The sequence below is a fragment of the Mastigoproctus giganteus genome, chromosome 11 (genome assembly GCF_048544385.1).
Source record: "Mastigoproctus giganteus isolate SK-2022 chromosome 11, ASM4854438v1, whole genome shotgun sequence".
NCBI classification, from domain to species: domain Eukaryota; kingdom Metazoa; phylum Arthropoda; class Arachnida; order Uropygi; family Thelyphonidae; genus Mastigoproctus; species Mastigoproctus giganteus.
In genome coordinates, this window is record NC_143585.1 from 163,286,207 (window position 1) to 163,310,107 (window position 23,901).

The 23,901-nt window shown below is 36.5% G+C and overlaps 1 protein-coding gene across 3 annotated transcripts in view; it reads left to right on the forward strand.

The window, feature by feature from the left end:
* LOC150078548 (uncharacterized) overlaps positions 1-23,901 on the forward strand; it is a 732,675-nt gene that overhangs the window by 268,494 nt on the left and 440,280 nt on the right. For all 3 annotated transcript variants that reach the window (XM_090384778.1, XM_090384777.1, XM_090384779.1), the window contains exon 10: positions 1,545-1,606. In XM_090384778.1, coding sequence (XP_090240904.1) covers positions 1,545-1,606 — 62 coding nt within the window. The remainder of the gene's footprint in view (positions 1-1,544; positions 1,607-23,901) is intronic.

Below are 23,901 nucleotides of genomic sequence, written 5' to 3' on the forward strand. Positions count from 1 at the left end.
ACAACGAAAGCGACGTCGTACGTCTGCTTGGTGTTCTCTTCTCCTCCGGAACAGAAGACGTGGTGGTCGTTTGATATAAACTTCTTTGTTCCAGGCCATTTGGTTTCACTTAGCCCAAGTATGTTGATGTTAATGCGTTCCATTTCTTGTAAAGCATTGGCTAGTTTTCCTGGTTGTAGTAGGCTTCTAACGTTCCATGTAGCTAGTTTCAGAAAATTCTTCGACGCAAGCTCGGAGATTCTTAGCACCCCTGTCCCATTCAAGGGACGCCGAGACTCGGGGCCGTGGTTTATTTTGCTTGCTATCATTGAAGTTTTCAAGGAAAGGATAATCCAAGTAGTTTCCCGTTGCTTTCTTGGATCACAATTTAGTTGAAAAGGTCGTGTGTGGACCTTTTGAAACGGGTTTCGTCTGACGTCTCCACTGAAACCTTTCCGCCATGGGAGGCCCTTCTGGGAGCATATATCTTTCGGTGCTTTAGTAGTTTAACAAATTAAACTACTAAACCTGCCGCAGCCATATAAATGGAGTAGCTCTTATTCAGTGATGAAGCTGCCTCGTGATGTCATAATTTTACGCAATTTATGCCGAATTTCTAGTCACCACTGACCAAGCAGGTGGCACTGCTGTAATTTTATCTCCTGGAAACATCCAAATGGCTGACTCGGTAAAATTACTGTGACCTTGAAAATACCAATAATGTATAACTCAGCAAAACGTGAGTATTTTTAAATACAATTTGGTAACCTGAAAACTTCTACATTAAAGCTATCATGTAGCACAACTATTCTACTAAGAATTCCCAGTGACTGATTATAGTTCCTTAAAAACAGTTCTATGGTTTACTTTAATATAAAATGTGTATTTTTTCAGTGAAATTTAATTTTTAGTGCAGTGTGAACTCTACAAAACTTCCTGTTTTTCTCCTGCATGAGCTTTAGCTTTCTGAAATTCAAAAGTTGGCAGCTGTTAGCTGTGTGTACGTCTTTCTCTCTCTCTCTCTCTCTCTCTCTCTCTCTCTCTCTCTCTCTCTCTCTAGAGAAAAGAAATAAACTAAACACTGCTTTTCCTGACCTTTGACAGTATCCCTGGGAGATATACTCCACATTTAGAATTCGTTGCGATGTATTCCTTTGGACCACTCTCAAAAGTTTAGTTGACTACTGATTGCCAGTAGTAGAAAATTTAGAAACAATGTATGTTAACTAACATTCCTGCTTCTAAAATTTCAGAAATGACATGCCTCTCAAATTCCTACGCATGATGGCAAATTTGATTCACAATGAGCAATAGATATCACAGAATTTGAATATTAACAAATCTAATAACACAGCATGAGTTTAATTTATATCAGCAAATGCAAATAATCTTTCTTAGTCTTGTATTTTGCTCTTAATCACTATTGATGTACTTTTAAGTTTCAAATGATGTTAAAATCTTCATTTTTATTATTGGTAGAAGAAATATTGTATAATGTTCACCTTGTATTTTAGGATACAAGATGCAAGTTGTACTTAAGGCTTTTTTTTTTTTTTTTTTTATAGCTACAGAAAGAGTTGACCCAAGCAATCACATTTAATGTGCAACATCAAGAAATCATAAACAGGTTGGTTCATTGTACATTTAGTAAACGTATTTTAAATTGAGACTAAACTATTAGATCAGTTTTTCTTTCTCAATCTTTGGGCCACGAGTATGCTTCAAATGTGCCACAGAAAATTAAAATAAAAAAAATTAATAAATCCAAGTTTTATAATAAAAATTAATTCAAATAAAAAATTCATTTATTTATGCTGCATTAATCTGACCCCCTTCTGACAGTCGATGTGACATCACATTCAATTCCTAGTACTAGATCTGTTCATCTTTTGATTCTCAGTAGTAGATCCGTTCACCTTTATTCACCTTTTGATTTCTAGTACTAGAATTGTTCACCTTTATCGGCCATTCTTATCACTTGAGAGTCTCTCCCAGGCACCCCACAGTGCATTTTTCAGTTGTACAACTTGTAAGCATCATGGTAAGAAATATTTTTGTGTTTTTATCTCTAAAACGTCATATTCAGTTAATTCGTATAGCACAGGTATTTTGAATTAACTGTATTAGTTTCTAGAAGTAACTTTAATTTTTTTTTTAGAAATTATTAGCGATGGATAAATATTTAGTGAAAGGAAATCAGAAGAGGCAACTTAATAACAATGAGCTTGGAGAAAATGACAAAAACAAAAGCGAGCAACCATCAACTTCAGAAAAGAAGAAAACATCGTAAATATGATGATGATTATTTGGCAGTGGGGTTTCCTTATAGTGGTACCTAAGATTGTCCTCAACCTTTGTGTGTTATGTGGTTTAAAATTGTCTAATGAATCAATGGTGCCAAGTGAATTTCAGTGTCATTTTTCTATGAAACACAAGAATTTATCGTCCAGAACTATGGAGTATTTTAAAAGCAGCTAAATAAATTAAATTAAATATTAAATAATTAAATAAATTAAAAGCAAGGCTCACAGGAAAATTTACTCACTTCTATTGACAAGTTGTTCTCCTTTAAAGAAAAGTTCAGTATATGGAAAAAATATATAAATGAAAAAAATTTAGAAATGTTTCTCTTGACTGCCAAAACGAATTATACTAAAATAATTAACGAATAAGCGAAACATTAGAGCTGTTAAAGACAAAAATTGAGCATTACTTCTCAACCCTTGATACCACAAAATATTTTTGTGTAAGAGACCCATTTGCAACAAGAAACCGTCCAAAGTTAGAACTTAATTTGCAAGAGGAGGAAGAATTGGCTGAGATCCATAGTGAGCAGTCGCTGGAACATTTTAATAACACTAATATTAGCAAATTTTGGATCAAATTTCAAAATGAATTTCCACTAATTTCAGAAAGGGCAATTAGAATTTTATTGCAGTTTTCCACTTCCTACTTGTGCGAAACAGGGTTTTCTTCTTTTTTTTTTTTTTTAAACGAGATTAAACAAAAAAAAAAAGCGAGACAGAGAGACTAAAGTCGGTAGAAGAGGAGCTGAGAGTAAGTCTATCCACAGTAAATCTTCATATTAAAAAAACTGTGTGCCTCCATCAAACCCAACCATCTCACTGATTAATATATTATAATTGTATATTTTTTTTGTTTTTATTTAATTATGTTAATTTTTTTATATATTTTCTTTTAAATTTCATGTATGTTCTTTTAAATAATTTCTTTTCTTTTCAGTTTCTTTTAAATTTCATGCAATTCATGTATGTTCAAAAAGGAGACATTAAAAGCATTTAAAACAAATAATAACTGTATTATTAAATATATTAAAGAGGGCACTCTGGTCATGGAAGAGAACAGTCGGTAGATTTTTGGCTGCTGTAAAGGGATAAGTATTTTGATAATTTTACCATATTCATTGGTTAATTAACATACTACATTGTGTTTTTACAAAGATATTAAATAGGTTTAATAGATACACAAACTAAAAGGTAAACAGTGGTGGCAGACAGAGGCAAAAGTGATTCTTGCACTGCTTTTATTCGAATGAGCAGCAGCATGGAAAGCAAGGCATTGGAAATTTCCAGGACCATTGGGAGTCATAGTGGAACAAATAAATACATGGCCTGTGTTAGGGTAACTAAGAGTAGAAACAGGTGCATGTATAATTGCATGTTCACCAATGCTAGGAGTATAGTTAATAAATTTGATGAGCTTGAAGTTCTAGTCAAGACATCAAAGGTAGATATTGTTGGGATATCAGACACATGGTGTCACACAGATATAAGCAGTGCAGAATTGGAATTTGCAGAGTAGAATGTGTACAGAAAGGATAGACAGGACAGGAAGGGAGGAGGGGATAAGCTGTTAGTTAAGAAACACAAAAAAACTAAGGAAGTGCATCATTCATGTTGGTGTGTACAATGCAATGTTGAGTCTGTTTGGTGTGACATAAGCACTGGGAAAGGAAAATTGAGAGTAGGTGTGTGTTATAGGCCTAATGAATCTGATGAGTATAATAAGAAATTGTGCAGAGAAATAGAGTGGGCCAGTAAATCAGAATGTCTTATAATGAGGGATTTTAATTTTCCAGATATTGACTGGAACTTGTAGGTCAGTCACTCGCAGACTAGCAAGACTTTTTTAGATTTATTCAAAAAAGAAATACTTTTCATTTCAAATAAGGAATACTGTTCAGGGTTCAGGCCTAAATGGACATCAGATGAATTAATGAGTCTCGTGGCAGAGAAGAAAAATGTATGGGATGCATATAAATTATCAGGTGACACAAAAGCCTATGGCAGATATAAGCTTGTCTGTAATCAAGTCACAAAGGAGGTTAGGAAGGCGAAGGCAAATTACAAGAAATCTTTGGCAAAGGATGCAAAGAAAAATAGCAAAGAGTTCTTTACATATGTAAAGTCTAGAAGGAAAGGGCCGAGTCAGATTGGACCACTTAACATACATAGATTGACTATTGATGATCATGCTCAGGTAGCTGATAAACTGAGTATTTTTCATCTACATTTACACATGAGGAGTTATTGAATAAGGGGATTGCCAGAAGTATATCAAACTCTAACAAGGAGCCATGTGACTTTATAATAACTGAGAGCAAAGTGGAAGAGAAATTGTTGAAGTTAAACATAAGGAAGGCACCTGGGATGGATGGGATCTATCCAGTTATATTAAAGGAGGCAGCAAAGGAAGTAAGCAAAACCTTAGCCATAATTATGAGAGCTTCCTTGGACTCAGGGGAGGTGGCCACATACTGGAGCTGTGCAAATGTATCACCAATTCACAAATGAGGTTCAAAAGGTGACACAAGTAACTATAGACCTGATAGTGTAATTGTGTTCTGGGAAAAATAATGGAGTTAGTGGTTAAAGAAACATTGCAGGATCATCTAGACAAGCTTGCAGTAATAGTTAAGACACAGCATGGGTTTCTTAAAGGGAGGTCTTGTCTGACCAATTTTATTGGATGCTATGATGTGGTCACAAAGGAACTGAATGTCAAAAATAATTTCGATATCATATACTTGGATTTCAGGAAAGCTTTTGATACTGTTGCACATGGAAGACTGCTGTAAAAATTGGAGAGGTATGGCATTAAGGGTAAGTTGCTACATTGGATAAAGGGATGGTTGAATGGGAGAGGACAAAGTGGTAATCAATGGACACTGCTCCATGGAGAAATGTTATTAGTGGAGTTCCCCACGTTTCGGTGATGGGCCCATTGTTGTTTTGTGTATTCATCGGTGATATTGATGATGGTATATCAGGATTAATATCCAAGTTTGCAAATAATCAAAGGCTTGCATGGTTGACAGTATGCTACTCCAACTGGATCTAGACAAGTTAGGCAAATGGGCTGAGAAGTGGCAAGTGAAGTTGAACATTGACAAATGCAAAGAACTGCATATGGGTTGCAGTAACCCAAGAGAAACATACCAACTGTGTGGTACTACACTCAGCGAAATGGAAAGTGAAAAAGATCTGGGGGGTAATTGTGCAGTCAAATATGAAGCTTGCTGAGCAGTGCAGATGGGTTGCCGGGGCAGGTCAAGGAGTCTTGTCAATGATATATAGGAATTTTGCTAGCAGTGAAAGGGAGGCGATTATCCCGTTGTACAAAGCAATGGTCAAGGCACACCTAGAGTACTGTGTACAGGTCTGGAGGCCTCATTTTAGGAAGGATGTAGAGTTGTTAGAATGAGTACAAAGAAGGGCAACAAGATTGCTGATGGGGAACAAAAGGGTGCTCTTACCAAGAAAGGCTTAAGTTCTGCAAATTGCAGCACCTGGAGAGTAGACACCTGCGAGGTGATCTGATTGATGTGTATAAGGCCTTGAATGGGTTGAGCAAGCTGTATGCTGATGGGATTCTTCCTATTGCCTAGATTAAGAACCTGAGGGGGCATAAATTCAAATTGAGGAAAGACAGTTGTAGAATAGATTGTGCGGAAATTTGCCTTTAGCCAGCAGGTGGTTGATTGGTGGAACAGACTTCCAACTTTTATTGTGGCAGTTGATAGCCTAAATAAATTTAAGGCCGAGTTGGACAGGCATTTGGAACGAATGGAGGGGTGAAATGGGATGTGTGTTTTTTTTGACTGATACTGCATAAGCTTGCTTTCTTGCATCTTCATCAGCCACTTTCAATCCACTGCAGGATGAAGGCCTCTCCAGCAACTTTCCAGTTCCTTCTGTTTTGTGCATTGGCCATCCATTTATTACCCACAAACTCACAAATTTCATCTGTTCACATCTGCTGTTGTCTTACAGGTTTTCTTCTAGCTCTTCTTGGGTACCATTCTGTTATTTTCTAAGTCCATCTGTCATCATGTCTTCGAGCTATGTGTCCTGCCCAAGACCATTTTAGTTCTTTAGTTTTGATAAGAATGTCCTTTACTTGAGTTTGCTGCCTAATCCATGTGTTTCTCTTCTTATCTAACATTCTAATTCCCAATATAATTCGTTCCATTCTTTGTTGTGTAGTTCTCAGCTTCTCTTCCGTTCTTTTGGTGAGTGCCCAAGTTTCGCTTCCATAAGTAATGGTGGGGAGTATACATCGGTTCATTATTTTACGTTTCAGACAAACTGGGATATTGCTCTTCAGTATGTGACTATATTTCCTGAATGCTATCCATCCAAAATTTATTCTTCTCTTGACTTCCAGCCATTTAACATTATTACAGCTAATAACTTGTCCCAGATAAGTATATGACTCCACCATTTCAATTACTGCTCCTTCAATCATTGTCTCTTTCTGTGGCATACTTGTTCATCATTACATTACAATACAATACATTAAGTCCCCAACTTATGTAATTTTTTTTCACTCAATTTTTTTTTTTTTTTTTTTTTTTTTTTAGGATCGTAAAATTTAAAACAGGAAAAAAAGAAGAAAAAAGCAATCAATAACGCTTCTCTACTGTTACTTATTCTGAGTGGTGCCCACTTAGAATAAGTAACAGTAGTCTTCTCTAATAGAGAAGCGGTACTTATTCGAAGTAGTGCAATACCTGGTATCAACAGAAAATTCAAATTGGGAAGCTACTAGGCTTTATATACCAACTAAGAAATATTGTTCAAGGTTTAGGTCTAAATGAATGACAGATGAACTAATGAGACATATGGCAGAGAAGAAAAATGCATGGGATACATATAAATTAATGGGTGATATAAGCTGGTCTGTAACCAAGTCACAAAGGAGATTAGGCAGGCAAAGGCAGATTATGAGAAAACCTTGGCAAAGAATACAAAGAAAAACAGAAAAGAGTTCTTTGCCTATGTAAACTCTAGAAGGAAAGGGATGAATCAGATTGGTCCACTGGATATTGATGGCTCAACAGTTGAGGATCCTGCTCAGATGTCTAACAAACTAAACGAGTATTTTGCATTTACATGCATACATGAGGAGTTATTCGGAAAGGGGAATACCAGAGGTGAAGTAAACTCTGGCAGTGAACTAGATGATTTTGTAATAACTGAGAAATAAGTGGAGGAGAAATTGTTGAGGATAAACACAAAGGCACTTGAGGTGCAATGGATCTATCCAGTTATATTAAAGGAAGCAGCAAAGGAAGTAAGCAAACCCTTAGCCATAATAATGAGAGCTTCTTTGGACTCAGGGGAGGTACCCATAGACTGGAGATGTGCAAATGTGACCCCAGTTCACAAAGGAGGATCAAAGGCTGTCACAAGTAATTATAGACCTGTGAGTTTAACTTCTGTTCCAGGAAAATTAATGGAAGCACTCGTTAAAGAAGCACTGCAGGATCATCTACACAAGACTTCAGTTATAGCTTTGGACACAGCATGATTTGGTTAAGGGAAAGTCTTGCCTGACCAATTTGATTGGATACTATGATGCAGTCACAGAAGAACTGGATGCAGGGAATAACTTTGATATTATATATTTGGATCTTAGAAAGGCTTTTGATACTGTTGCACATGGAAGACTGCTGCACAAATTGGAGCATTGTGGCATTGGAGGCAAATTGCTCCTATGGAGGCAAATTGCTGCTATGGATAATGGGATGGTTGAGGAGGAGGAGGAGGACAAGACAGAGAGTGGTAATTGATGGACACTGCTCATCGTGGACTAATGTTATTAGTGGAGTCCCTCAGGGTTCGGTGTTGGATCCATTATTGTTTTCTATATTTATAAATTATATTGATGATTGTATTTCAAGCTTAATCAGGGTTGTTAAGAACACTACTGACGCTATGCTGCTGCAACAGGATCTGGAAAGGTTGTGCAGATGGGCTGAGAGATGGCAAATGAAGTTTAACATTGACAAATGTAAAGTACTACATACGGGAAACAGTAACCCCAGAGCAACATATCAACTCTGTGGTACTACACTGACAGTGATAGAGAATGAAAAGAACCTCTGGGTAATTGTGCAGGCAGATATGAAGTTCTCTGAGCAGTGCAGACAGGCTGCTAGAGTAGCTCATGGTGTCTTGTCAATGATATACAGGAAGTTTTTTTAGCAGGGATAAGGAGGTGATTATTCCCTTGTAAATGTATAAGGCAATGGTCATGCCACACCTTGAGTACTGTATACAGGTATGGAGCCTCACTTCAAGAAGGATGTAGAGCTGCTGGAACGAGTACAGAGAAGGGCAACAAGATTAGTGAATGGAACAAAGGGTTGCTCTTACGAAGAGCAACCCTTTGTTCTTAAGCTTTACAAATTACAGTGTCTGGAGACTAGGCACCGGCGAGGTGATCTGATAGAGGTGTATAAAGCCTTGAATGGTTTGAGCATGCTCAATGCCGATGGGATTCTTCCTCTTGCTCAAAATAATCACCTGAGAGGGCATATATTCAGATTGAGGAAAGACAGATGTAAAATTGATGTGCGGAAATTTGCATTTAGCCAGCAGGTAGTTGATTGGTGGAACAGACTTCCATCCCTTGTTGTGGAAGTTGATAGCCTAAATAAATTTAAGGCTCAGCTGGACAGTTATTTCGAATGAACAGAGGGGTGGAATGGGAGTGGGTTTTTTTTTTTTTTTTTTTTTTTTTTTTGGCTGATGCTGCATAAGTTTGCTTTCTTGCCTCATATGCCTCTACGAATGCCAATGGTAATCTTGTGAAGGTAGTTACAATATGAGATATAATTAAAATGATGCTTTTCCACTACATACGTAGTTTAATTTTATGGGTTAACTATGGTGTATCTACACCGATATTATATATATCAGTTTTTAAGTACAATAAAATGCGTTCTTTCTTCCTTTTATGTTTTCTTTTCTTATGTGGCGCCTCCATAGCCAGGTGGGCAGGAGCAGCAGCACATAGCACACGCTTCTTGATTAGACTGAGGTTCAATCCCGTGACCACCAAATACGGAGGATGAGGAAAGGTCAGAGTATGACCACTGCATATCCCTGGAGCAATATGACCTTAGTTGCTAATGCTCCTAAAAACAAAACAAAAAAAAAAAAACTCCGTCTGCTTCGCAACTGATCCAGAAAAAGTTTAATTGAAAAATACAAAATACAGCATATAAATATATTTTTTTTTCATTCTTCTGAGGATATTATGTGATTTTTGTGAATTTGGCATATCAGCGATATAGTATCAATATTTTATTAGTCATTCCCGAGTTACGTAAAACTAGACTTACACAAGATTCCTGGAACACTTAGTATGTCAGGGAGTTATTGTATATAGAATTGAAGTTGGAAATTAACGAGCCAATGCATGAATTTCTTATCCATGTTCTACTATATATATAGATATATATATGTATTATATATAAATATTACAATATATATATTATTTATAATTTTTATTTTTAATATTTATATATGTTTATTTATATTTATTTTATTTATATATATATATATGTCTATATATAATATACATTAGTATAATAGTGATTGTAGTGTGCCACAAAATTTTATTGTCCTGGAAAGTATGCCGCAACAACGAAAAGGTTGAGAAACACTGTATTAGATGAATAAAAAAATAATATTTAAATCATAATAAATTCAGACACCATTCGTGGTTTTGATTCAGTCCATCACCTTTGTATAGATTCTCTGTCTCAAAAATATTTCTCCACTAGTGTTTTCACAAAAATTTTGATTATTCATGAAATGTATAGAGCCATTGTAGTGGCCTTTGGCCTTAGTGATGAGTCTAGGAAAATTAATCGCCAGCAATTTACTGCCGCGTCAGTTTATCGCATTTTACTGTCTAGAAGCAATGAGATGTGTTTGGTCAAATCATAAAAAGTTATTTTTTATTTAAATTTCTGCCTTAAGCATATTTTTTTAATAGATTAGCATATTTTTGGAATTCTATGAACTGTGAATTAATAGTACGGAAATAAAAAAAAAAAAAAAACACACGTATGGAAATAGGTAATTTAATAGGTAGATTATGTATTTTAATAGTTACATGTATCACAAAAATAGTCAAAAAATCCATTATTTGAACAATATAACAATTGGTTAATTTTAAACTAAACTAATAATAACATTAGGTATGTCATAGTACACTGCAAAAATTCAAAATGAATGTTTATGGAATCTTCAGAATCAGCCACGTTGGGATAATTAATTACTAAGAAACTGTAATATCTACAACACAGTATGAAAATTAATAAGAAATATTATGCACTATACCTCTTAGATAATCAACAATAACACCCCGTTCATCATATGCACTAACAAGCCTTTTAATTCGTTCATCACAATCGCGATACTTCTTTTTTTTTTTTGTTGCCCGTTTCACTTCCACTTAAGTATTGTTCAATGTGCATTTCGTTAATACTTTGTTCTTTTTTAATGCCATCGATAAATTTCCAAATGTTGGGATGATAAGCAGCAACTTGTTCCTCAAATCCTCTATGCCACCCTTCAACAGAATTATTTGTTCTTGGTAATCGTTCTAGAACAAGCTAGCGTACGTTCCACATTTCATGGGAATACTTTGGTGGTCGACGATGATGTCGTCTGTTTGGGCGTCCAATCCGTGTATCCTCAAAATAATCAACAACTTCTTGCGATTCTGGAGGAAAAACACCACTTTCACACAATTGTTCAAAAACGACCGTCACAATTGGAGTGGGCACAAATGCAATTGGAGCAATATGGCCTTAGTTGCTAATGCTCCTAAAAAAAAAAAAAAAAAAAAAACTAAATAACTAAACTAAACAAATGCAATTGCTGCCAAAATTCGCATATTTAAAGCAAAATTAGCATCAGTTTCATAACGTTGTTTCAATCCATTATTCTGAATGGAACGAAAAATACATTGCGAAAAGTGGAAAAAACAACCCTGTTGTGAAGCGTCAGGAGAAACTCTTCTGCAAGCATTCATTATCGCCGTCTCAAAATCTATAGTTATTGATTGCGGGGACATAGCCGGTTCCAATACTTTCAGCTGCTGTAGTAGAGATACATACATTTCCTCAGACTTGTTAGGCAATAATGCATAAACTAATGGAAGCGATATTTTGTCCTTGAATCCATGTATCGTATACTGCTGATAAAAAAGTAAAGGGAACAGTTTTGAAAGTCCCATCGGCATACCAGTGTTCACTTCGCGCTAACAACTGCAAATTTCTTTTCGTACTGAAAATTAACATACGATTGTCCTCGGGTCCAGAATCAAATTGTAGAAACAATTCTCCATTGCATGTTGTTTTATATTCTTCTGTAAAAACTGTCTCTGCAATGCGTTGGAAGAACTGGGCCATCAAAATTTCGATTTCTTATATTTCGGATCGTTCGTTTCATTGTATCTACACTTGGAAGCTTAGGGGCTGCTGCTTGGCTACAGATTCTCAAAACATTTGAAATAATACTATGAGGTGTATTATTTGTTGTTTCTGCATAAGTTCGAATGGTATCAAGAAGTTGTGCTGCCTCAACTCCTGCTGCATCTCCACAATGATTGTGCTCCTTCCATGTTTTAACGATGATGTTATCTACCGTAGTAACTCGAGCGGCACATTTGGTTTTTTGGTAATTTTGACACTTCCAATGAATTTTTGTTTCATTTTGCCTGTCTTTATAAAACACGTCCACTAAAGCACGATTTCGGTTTTCCTTTTTCTGATTTCAAAAATTCCACCGACATGATGCGTTCACAAACTCAAAAGGATAAAAAATAAACTCAAAATAAGAAAATGTTGTGATTGTAAGAGATTATAAACATATAAGTACCTCACTAATCGGCACGCCCTACCCCCACTCCCCTAAAACATGCTACTTAAGTTAAAGGAATTAAGTAAATTAATCCCTTTAAATTAAATTAAAGCACCTGCAATGGTATATATTTCTAGGAAATGTATACCTAGCATATAACTTCCATTTGTAATTGCACTTAATTCTTAAATAACACCTATAGAAAAACCTTATTTTCAATTAAAAATGACCAATAAATTTATATAAATTATATATATGTCCTGGTGATAAAATATGCTAGCCATCATTTGTAGGCTATAAATTGTTTATGCGATAAACTGATGCGGCGGTAAACTGCTAGTGATTAATTGCTGGCGGTGAATTGCGGGTGTTAAACTTTCCTAGACTTAGTCTAGGAAAGTTTATCGCCGAACGTTTAAGAAAATTTAAGTTTATAAACAATTTATAGCCTAAAAATGATGGCTAGCATATTTTATCGCCAGGCAATACATATAATTTATATAAAATTATTGGTCATTTTAAATTGAAAATAAGGCTTTTCTATAAGTGTTATTTAAGAATTAAGTGCAATTAAAAATGGAAGTTATATGCTAGGTATACAGTTCCTAGAAATATATACCATTGCAGGTGCTTTAATTTAATTGCCTGTTATTTTCCAAAATTGGAATTAGGTAGGTACCTACTTAATCCCTTTAACTTAAGTAGCATGTTTTAGGGGAGTGGGGGTAGGGCGTGCTGATTAGCGAGGTACTTATATGTTTATAATCTCTTACAATCGCAACATTTTCTTATTTTGAGTTTATTTTTCATCCTTTTGAGTTTGTGAACGCATCATGTCGGTGGAATTTTTGAAATCAGAAAAAGCAAAACCGAAATTGTGCTTTAGTGGACATGTGTTTTATAAAGACAGGCAAATTGAAACAAAAATTCATTGGAAGTGTCAAAATTACAGAAAAATCAAATGTGCCGCTCGAGTTACTATGGTAGATAGCACAATCATTGTGGAGACGCAGCAGGAGTTGAGGCAGCACAACTTCTTGATACCATTTGAACTTATGCAGAAACAACAAATAATATGCCTCATAGTATTATTTCAAATGTTTTGAGAATCTGTAGCCAAGCAGCAGCCCCTAAGCTTCCAAGTGTAGATACAATGAAACGAACGATCCAAAATATAAGAAATCACAATTTTGATGGCCCAGTTCTTCCAACGCATCGTAGAGACAGTTTTTACAGAAGAATATAAAACATCATGCAATGGAGAATTGTTTCTACAATTTGATTCTGGACCCGAGGACAATCGTATGTTAATTTTCAGTACGAAAAGAAATTTGCAGTTGTTAGCGCGTAGTGAACACTGGTATGTCGATGGGACTTTCAAAACTGTTCCCTTACTTTTTTTATCAGCTGTATACAATACATGGATTCAAGGACAAAATATCGCTTCCATTAGTTTATGTATTATTGCCTAACAAGTCTGAGGAAACATATGTATCTCTACTACAGCAGCTGAAAGTATTGGAACCGGCTATGTCCCCGCAATCAATAACTATAGATTTTGAGACGGCGATGATGAATGCTTGCAGAAGAGTTTTTCCTGACGCTTCACAACAGGGTTGTTTTTTCCACTTTTCGCAATGTATTTTTCGTTCCATTCAGAATAATGGATTGAAACAACGTTATGAAACTGATGCTAATTTTGCTTTAAATATGCGAATTTTGGCAGCAATTGCATTTGTGCCCACTCCAATTGTGACGGTCGTTTTTGAACAATTGTGTGAAAATGGTGTTTTTCCTCCAGAATCGCAAGAAGTTGTTGATTATTTTGAGGATACATGGATTGGACGCCCAACCGGACGACATCTTCGTCGACCACCAAAGTATTCCCATGAAATGTGGAACGTACGCCAGCTTGTTCTAGAAGGATTACCAAGAACGAATAATTCTGTTGAAGGGTGGCATAGAGGATTCGAGGAACAAGTCGCTTCTTATCACCCAACATTTGGAAATTTATCGATGGCATTAAAAAAGAACAAAGTATTAACGAAATGCACATTGAACAATACTTAAGTGGAAGTGATACGGGCAACAAAAAAAAAGAAGTATCGCGATTGTGATGAATGAATTTAAAGGCTTGTTAGTGCATATGATGAACGGGGTGATATTGTTGATTATCTAAGAGGTATAGCGCATAAAATATTTCTTATTAATAATTTACATACTGTGTTGTAAATATTACAGTTTCTTAGTAATTAATTATCCTAACGTGACTGATTCTGAAGATTCCATAAACATTCATTTTGAATTTTTGCAATGTACTATGACATACCTAATGTTATAATTAGTTTAGTTTAAAATTAACCAATTGTTATATTGTTCAAATAATGGATTTTTTGACTATTTTTGTGATACATGTAACTATTAAAATACATAATCTACCTATTAAATTACATATTTCCATACAAGTGTTTTTTTTTTTTTTATTTCTGTACTAGTCCCTCACCATTCATAAATTCCAAAAATATGCTAATCATAGCTTAAGACAGAAACTTAAATAAAAAATAACTTTTTATGATTTGACCAAACACATCTCATTGCTTCTAGACGGTAAAACGCGATAAACTGATGCGGCAGTAAATTGCTGGTGGTAAATTGTTTATGCTATAAACTGACGCGGCGGTAAATTGCTGGCGATCAATTTTCCGGATCCCCTTAGTGATACCTGTGATTTTCTGTGAGCATTGTTAACCAGTTTGCAGTGGTAGGTTAAGAGATATTTGTTCCACTGTTCTTTAAAATTATCAATCACCGTTTAATTCTAAAAAGGACACTATTTATTTTTTTATTTAATTATTTTTTTTTACTTATTAAATGCCAAAGGGTGTTCCAGCCAACCTTTGGCAACCATGAAAAATAGTTACAGTATCATACAGATTTACTCCTATGCAACTATATATTCAGATCATCCAATCTTATCAATTAATCAAAATTTGATACCAATTGATCACTTTTCATGATTCCAAAGTTCTCAAAGGCATCAAATCCATGGATTCAAAGGAGGACACTCATTTGAGGAGATTTTAGTCTCCTCAAATGAGTGTCCTGTGGCTCTCTTACAAAAATGTGCCTTAACAAAGTTGTTAAATGCTCTGAAAGACCTCTGAGAATCAAACAAGAAAAATAAATTATCCTCATAGAGAATCAGTCTCAATCCATAGGTGCGACTGTAAGTGGTGCATAAAGTAGAGTGGTCTCAGGATCACTACACTTTTACAGTCCAGACTCAACCAAACCAAGCTGACCTTAGCCCATGTCCAGTTAAAAGGAAGCAGGGTTTCAAGTCCAAATTGGAGCCAGGGCCTCTGCTTATGGTCCATAGTCAAGACAATTGGCAAAATGGCACAAGTTTCTCTAGCTTTCCCAGAGTCATTCCAGTGTGTCTGCCACTTAGAAACAAACTCATCGTCGATGTGCCTCCTCCAAGCTGGAAAATTCAAGGGATCATCCAGAATGCCTAAAATTTCCATGGAAATTCCTTATCCAGGAAAGTACATAAGACCAGGCCAGACAACCAACAGTTTAGCAGGCGGGCTTGCCAGAAAAAATGCATTGAATTGGATCTGACACACATGAGTTAATTCCAGGAGAGCAAACCACAGGGCATTAATAGGGTGCCTCATAACAACAACCTTAACAGCTCCTGCATCCCAAGTTCTGGAGGCATAGGTGATAATAGGAACAAAAACACTGTCATATAACAGATTCAGGGGTTTCCCTTAATGCCCCATGCTGTTTGTATATATATACACAGCTTTGATCATATCTTTCAGATATCTCGAGTGTGCCATAAAAGACGGCCTCTTCCCCAGGAATTACCCAAGGTACTTTACCTGTGTCACATACTTAAGAGCAGGGGTGGGGAACCTCTCACCCACATGCAAAAATTTTCCCCCGTTAAATTTGAAACTGCCCACTGACAAAGTCCTCTAAAATGCCATATGAAAAAACGGCATAAGCCTTAAGGGCAAAAACAGTCATTTAATATAAGTTATTTTAAGCACACTTTAAACTGATTTCTGTTAGCTGTAATGCTTGTCTTGTGACATTAATGATGAGTCTGAATATGTACGAATTGATGACATAATAGTCACACCATTATTACAGCCAGTTAGCATTTTTCTATCCCAAAACCACGCTTTCACGTATTGGCTCTGTCTTATTAGGTCTTTTTATTTGTGCTGGATAGTCAGTGTTGATTTAAGTTTTGTCTTGGTTCGTTGTCGGTCGCATCATTACACATCATTGAAAATTAAGTGCAATAATTTTGAATGCTGGCAGCGTTTATGGTTCATTTACTTAGTTCTATTTAAGTCAATATTGTAAAGTGAATAAAAGTAACCCCTTTCTGCAATGACTAGTAATAATAAAAGAAGAGCTGCAGGCAAAAGTTGTTTGTTTGATGAAAAATGGACAAATAATTATTTTTTCATGGAAGTAAATGTAAATGTAAACAACTGATTGCAGTTTATAAAAAGTACAATAATGCCACTATTTGACCAATTATAAGGAATGTGAAAAACTGAAAGATTCTGCGTTTTAGACATGCTAACATTTTTAAAAGAATCTTTATGCAAACTATTTTCAAAAGACACTATTCATGAAAATACATCCGTAATGGAAGTGTGTGAGCTAATTGCAAAGAAACTGAAACCACAAATCGAAAGCGAGTTTGTTAAAGAGTGTATATTGCTGTTGCATTTTAATTTTAATTCGAGAAAAGGTCAGATTATTTGAGAATATTAGTTTATTACAGAGGACAGTTTCTGACCGTATAAAAGACATGGTTAACAATATCCATGAAATAAGCAGCATCAGAATTTGTGTTGCTTTAAAATCAATGCACGGGACTATCACACATGTAGATCTCTTTTCTGAAGTCAAATCAGCATTAAGTGATTTTGATTTACCCTATGAAAAACTGAGCGGTGTGGTTATGGACAGTGCATCATATATGGTAGGATCTCAAAAGGGACTTGTTGCTTTAATTAAGAAAGAATTGGAGAGCCGTCAACTGGAATCTAATGTTTTAATAGTGTGTCACTGTCTTATTCACGAACAAAGTTTATCTGCACATGCTCTAAGAATGACTAATGTGATGAAAGTGGTAACAGAATGTATTAACTTCATAAAAAATAAGGGATTGAACAACAGAGAATTTAAAGCACTGTTAAAGGACCTTGAAGTGGAATATGGTGATTTATTGTACCATTGTGAGGTTTTCTGGCTAAGCAAAGGGCACATACTCAAGCGCTTCTGTGAGCTGAAAGATGAAGTAAAACTCCTCATGGATATTTAAGGCTCCCCCGTTATGGAATTAAAAGACCAAAAGTAGTTATGTGATTTGGCATTTTTGGTCACTCTCACTGGCCACTTAAGTGATCTAAATTTAATATTAAAAGGGCCAAATCAGCTTATTACCTTTCTTGTCAATATCAAGAGCTTTGAATCAATGCTGCAATTGTTTGTAACTCAGCTGAATAGACACTGCATTGTACATTTTCCAAGACTGAAAGAATGAAACCAGAATCAATAGTGGATTATGCTGCAGTGTGTTCCAATCTTTTAAATCAATTTCAAAACAGGTTTCAAGATTTACAAAATCATGAACTCAAACTAGGAATGTGCGAAACTCCTTTTGATGTGATGCCAGATGAAACTCCTGATTCCGTGCAACTAGAGTTAATTCATTTACAGTCGAATAATACTTTGAAATCCAAATTTAATAGTATATCTATTTTGAAATTTTATAAATCCTATGTAGATACTGAAAAATATCCACTTTTGAGGAATCGTGCATCTAAAATTGCATCACTGTTCTCTACCACTTACCAATGTGAACAGTTTTTCTCAACATTAAATTTAGACAAGAACCACTTTCACGATAGAATTACAGATGATAATCTTGCAAACCAACTAAAAATTGTTGCATTATTATCAGTGCCATCTAAACATCTCTGAGCTTTCCAAAACAAAGCTGGGCCAACTTTCCATTAAGGTGCAAGGTAAGATTTTTCATTAAAATTAAAACATTATAATTGCGGTGTCTTTGGTGTTTTGGTATTTAAAGTGTTATAACTGTTTGGTTAATTAATGTATTATAACATTTTAATTAATATTGCTTAGTGTGATCACATGCATACCTATGAATTTGTAAAATTTAATATTCATTATTTTTCTCAGAAAAGATGTGCCCCCCCCCACAAGTTCTTATGCACTTGCAATTTGCCTGGTGCCTCCGTAGCCAGGTGGGCAGGAGCGGCAGTGCATAGCACACACTTCTTGATTAGAAGTGTGTGCTATGCACTGCACATCTATTCTGCATACATAACTTTCACAGAGTATACCTTCTGCTAATTTTACAACTACAGCACTGACCAGAGGCAGTCAAATACCCCACAAAAGTCAATGATTATAGCTAAAGCGTATTTTCCTTCTGTTTATGTGACTGCTTGATGGTTGATGATATCAGTGGTGCTGTGGCCAGACTTGAAGCCATAGTGTAGCAGTGAGTCCGGCTGATTTTTGGTGTAGTGGTTGGTAAGCCTGTAGACAAGGAGGCGTTCCAGAGATTTACTGAACACTAGGAGAAGAACAATGGGATGATACAAAGCAGGCAGATGTCAGGGCTTTTAAGTAGGAGCCTGATGTTTGCTGTCTTCCATGGGTCAGGGAACATGCCCTCAGCAGGGTACTTGTTGAGGAGTGAGAGAACTTATTCAGCCAGAATGATTCTAACTTCTTGAGAACTTTAGTCTCCTTGAAGTCTGGGACAGGGCATTTATTGTTTTGCATTTTATTGAGATCAGTGTTGAGCTCATCCATGGTAAAGGGCTCCTCAGTGCTAGGTTGTTATAATTGTTGTTGTTTGACAAGTTTCAAACTGGGAGGCAGTGGTAGCAGGGACATCTACAGGGAAGAGAGTGTTCTCTATCAATTGCTCCCACATTGTAGTCATGATCCTCTGGGAAAGTAATCATTGAGTTAAGGACCTCACCTCTTGGGAGCTTGGGCATAATTAGATAGATAAGCCCCCAGGTCTCAGCATTACCGGCGCCTCCGTGGGCAGGAGCAGCAGTGCATAGCACACACTTCTTGATTGGACCAGCATTCGAGCCCGTGACCACCAAATACGGAGGATGTAGTAAGGTAAGGGAATGACCACCACATATCCCCAGAGCAATATGGCCTTAGTTGCTAATGCTCCTAAAAACGAAATAACAACAACAACTCAGCATTACCAATTTTAGTGACTAGGAAGCACCAGGATTCTTGCTTTCTGGCTCTGATGAGTTTAGTGTAGCTGTTCCTCAGCTGATGGTATGTCTCTCTCAGAGCATTAATTTCTGTGCAATGGAGAGAGGATATGGCAAATTGGTAGTTTTTCCGAGCTGTATGAACTGACTTGAGAAGATTTTCCAGGTCTAGAGACTACAATGTAACAATAGATATCCTCTTCTTTAGAGCAACATTTGAGGCTTGCTAGATAACCTTGGTCAGATGAACCTGAAGTTTAGAGGCAAGAGAGGTGCAAAAGAAGTTGTGGGTTATCAGCTGGAAGGTTGTAATAATCCGAGAATAGGTCCCACTTTGCAGATTTGGTTTTGTATCTGGCTGTGCATGGATGAGAAATGGGGCCCGAGTCTGCAGACTGGTCAAGGCAAACAAGATATGTGGTCCGAGGTGGTCCAGGCCTAATGCATGCATGCATGCATGCCAGTAGGTAAAAAGGCAGGAGATGGATTTGGCAGCAAGGGTAACATCTATGATGCTTTCCCATATTGTATTTGAGAAAATGGGAAGGTGTCCTGGTTGGTTGAGAACATCAAACCGCGAAGTAAAAAGAAAATCCTCTGGTAGTTGGCTGGGATTGGAGCCTGTGCAGTCCGGTGTAGTGCTATACCAATAAGGAGTAGCAGTTTGTATCCATACTGATAACAAGCTTGACTGAATTGAGAAGCAAAAGAGGACATCACCAATACTATTCAATTGCAGGTATTGAATAGTATTGGTGATGTCCTCATGTGGACAAGTGTATAGAGAAATTGGGTGAAGTGAGTCAAGAGCCGTGGATATATGGGCACAGACACCAGTTGGATTACGTAGGGAGTTGACTTTTGTAACTGTAATTTTTTGGTTCCTAGTGATGACATTGAACATGTAGATATGTGGTTCTTGAATTAACAGGACATCGATGTTGTGCTCCTCAGCAATTATCTTAATCAGATCAGTGAAAACTCTAGACCTCTGCACATTTAGTTGTAGGAATCTGATCATTTGAGAGATCAGATTCCTACAACTAAATGTGTATGTGGCAATAGTCAGTTTTCAGTTGGTTGAATCTCTTTGCCTTTAGATATGCAGGACAGGTAGAATCTCTAATGGAGTAGAAGCACTCCACCTTGGTCTCGATTTGGGCACTCCCTGTACCATGCCCTTTCTAGGCATAGTGCCCGCAGGTAGGTGTCTTTGGGTACAAGTATGGGTGGTGTGTCCAAACCTTAAAAACATCTGAAACATTTTAGGATAGGGAAGTGCTCCCAAAAGCAGTGACTACTCCACCCCAGGTAAATGCAATCGTGAGTCTTCAAGATAGTCCAGACATTTGGGGAAAGCTCTGTTATCCAATTACAAGTGGTGGAGTTTGATTTGATATTTGTAAAATATTTGGAGGCAACTTTGTGCTGTTGTTCTCTCTCCATGTGGTCTTGGAAGTTCCGAAAGTAAAGTTCCCGAAGTAGTCCTATGGTAACGGGCCCTTCCTCTTTGGCTGTGCCAACATCTGGAATTATGTTATTCATATTTAGTCCCCAGTATGTGTTTAAGCTTTGTAACCTAATGCCACATGGTTTATTCTACAAAGGTTTATTTTGATAAAAATTATCCCACTTTGGGATAATTTTTAACTTCTGATTTTGGCTGCATAGTTTAATAGAAGAGCATGCATACAAAAGAGTAGTGGTAGTTTGTGTGCTTCCATATAGAGACGGAATTGGTGACATACAAGAAGCTCCTAGTGCAAGTTGGGGAGAATTGTTGCTGTTCAGGGTCAAGCCATTTTAATACACTTTCTCTGGCTGAGGCATATACAGGAGACCTATAGGTCTGGATCTAATTAATGACAGTATAGGTGTAGCAGCATGTACCGATCTGTACCCAATGACATAGCAGAAATTACTCTAAGTAGTTTAAGCTTCCTTAGACAGGTTGTATGAATATGTTTATTATGCCCCAAATCAGCTTAATTTTTTTTTTCATCTAGAATTAGTCCAAGAAATCTAATACTGTGTTGAAAAGTAATTGGAGGAGAGTATAGTTGTAAGTCTGGATCAGGATGTAAATTCCATTTCCAGCAAAAATGAATTGCTGTTGTTTTTAGCTTTGAAAGTCGATAACGTTATTTTTTTCCAATGAACAAGCTTGTTAATAGTGCCTTGAAGCTACCTTTTAATTAGATGCATGTTTTGAGTGGCATGAGATTGCAAGATTGTCAGAGTACTGGTGTGTTTCTATTATTGAGGAATACATTTGGTAATTGAATTGATCCTAATGGAGAAGAGGGTGGCACTAAGCAGAGAATCCTGGGGGGACTCCTTGCACAAATGTTTCGGAGAGAGCAGAGTGAAAACATACCTGAAAGGATCTATTGCTCAAAATGTTCTGGATAAATTTTGATAGATGACCTCGAAGACTGGATTCATAGAGCTCGTGAAGAATTCCATATCAGATTGTGTCAGAAGTTTTTCCGATGTCAAGATGTATATATCATCACTAAGTGTTTATTCCTGAGGAATGCATTTCAAATGTTTCCTTCTTTGACCATGAGACTGAGTGTTGATCTAGTTCTTCGAAAGCCATATTGATTTTGACTTAGAATATTTTTGGTCTCTAGGAACTCATCCTGGCATTAATTATTTTTTTATGATGTTTTTCCTAAACAGCTAGTTAAAGAAATTAAGTCTGTAATTTGTTGGATCAGAATGGCCCTTTCTTTCCTGATTTTGGGAATTCTAATACACTACAATGACACCAGCCAGTAGGGTAGTAATCCTCATCAAAGATTCTATTATACAGTTTTAGAAGAGCAGAATGGGAATCTTAATTCAAATATTTGGGATCAATCTTACAAAGTGATGGATCATCCCAAGCAGAGATCAATAAGAGAATTACAGACGGCAGAAAGGCTATTGGCATGTTAAACTCTGTTCTGTGGAGCAAAAATATCCTAAATAAAACAAAAACTTATATTTCAAATGATTGTACAAAGTCTTCTATTGTATGGAGTGGAAACCTGGACATTGAATAGGCGAGCGAAAAACAAATTGCTCTCCACAGAAATGGATTTTTGGAGATGCTCAGCAGGAATTTCTAGAAGAGACAGAAAATGGAATGAAGACATAAGGGACAAAATGGAAGTGAAAAAGACTATTATTGACACCATCAAAGAAAAGCGTCTAACATGGTATAAACATGTAAAATGGATGAAAGAAAACAGATATCCAAAGGCTATCCTGGAATGGATACCTCCTAGGAGAAGAAGAAGACATGGATGGATGGAGTATGGGAGTGCATGACAGCCCGAGGCTTAACCGACCAAGACACCTTGAACCGCACTTTATGGCAGGAAAAAATTCCTAACAAGAAATAACTTGTAGGCTGAGGAAACCCATTGTAAATGGAAACACTCCTCTTGAAGAAGAAGAAGAAGAGAATGGGAATCTTCACTCAAACGATGTATCGTGGCATAATATATTCCATCAGGACCAGCAGCACTCTTCTTTGATTGTGCAAGTGCACTGCATAACTCAGTCATGGTGAGGGTACATTATTTGGAAGCTGCCATGTAGTATTAAAATTCAGATTGTTTTTCTGCTTATACTTTGTGACTGACTGAAAGGTTGGGTCATATGCAGTTACAGCTGAGAGTGTTTCAAGCGTTTCACCTAATGAATTGGTAATTTCAAGAGGATTAGGGATTTCTTTCCATTATAGATTTAATATTGGAGTGGTTATTAGAGGGTATTTCCAATTAATTCTTCTGACTTTAGTCCAAACTGTTGTGGTGTCTGTGATTCTTGTTATAGTGGAGGCATATTGGGTCTATGCTTCTTTTTTATTCATTCGTTGTATATGCAACTTTAGCTCTTGCTTTCTTAAATTGTATCGTATTAGCAGTGGTTGAATGTTTGCAAAATAAATTCCATTATTTATTCTTCTCTTTTTTGGTATCGCTACAGGTAAGCCTCTCTTGGTAAGAGGATCCCTTCATTCCCCTCAACAAGATTGGTGAGGGGAATGAAGGGATCCTCTTACCAAGAGAGGCTTAAGTTCTGAAAATTGCAGTGGCTGGAGACTAGGCACCTGCACAATGATCTGATTGAGGTGTATAAGGCCTTGAATGGGTTGAGCACACTGAATTCTGATGGGATCCTTCCACTTGTTCAGATTACGAACCTAAGGGGACATAAATTCAAATTAAGAAAAGACAGATGTAGAATAGATGTGCGGAAATTTGCCTTTAGCCAGCGGGTGGTTAATTGCTGGAACTTTCATCTGTCATTGTGGAAGTTGATAGGTTGAATAAATTTAAGGAGGAACTGGACAGGCATTTGGAGGGAATGGTGCTTTTTTTTTTTTTTTTTTTTTTGGCTGATGCTGCATAAGCTCAAGAAAGCAATTC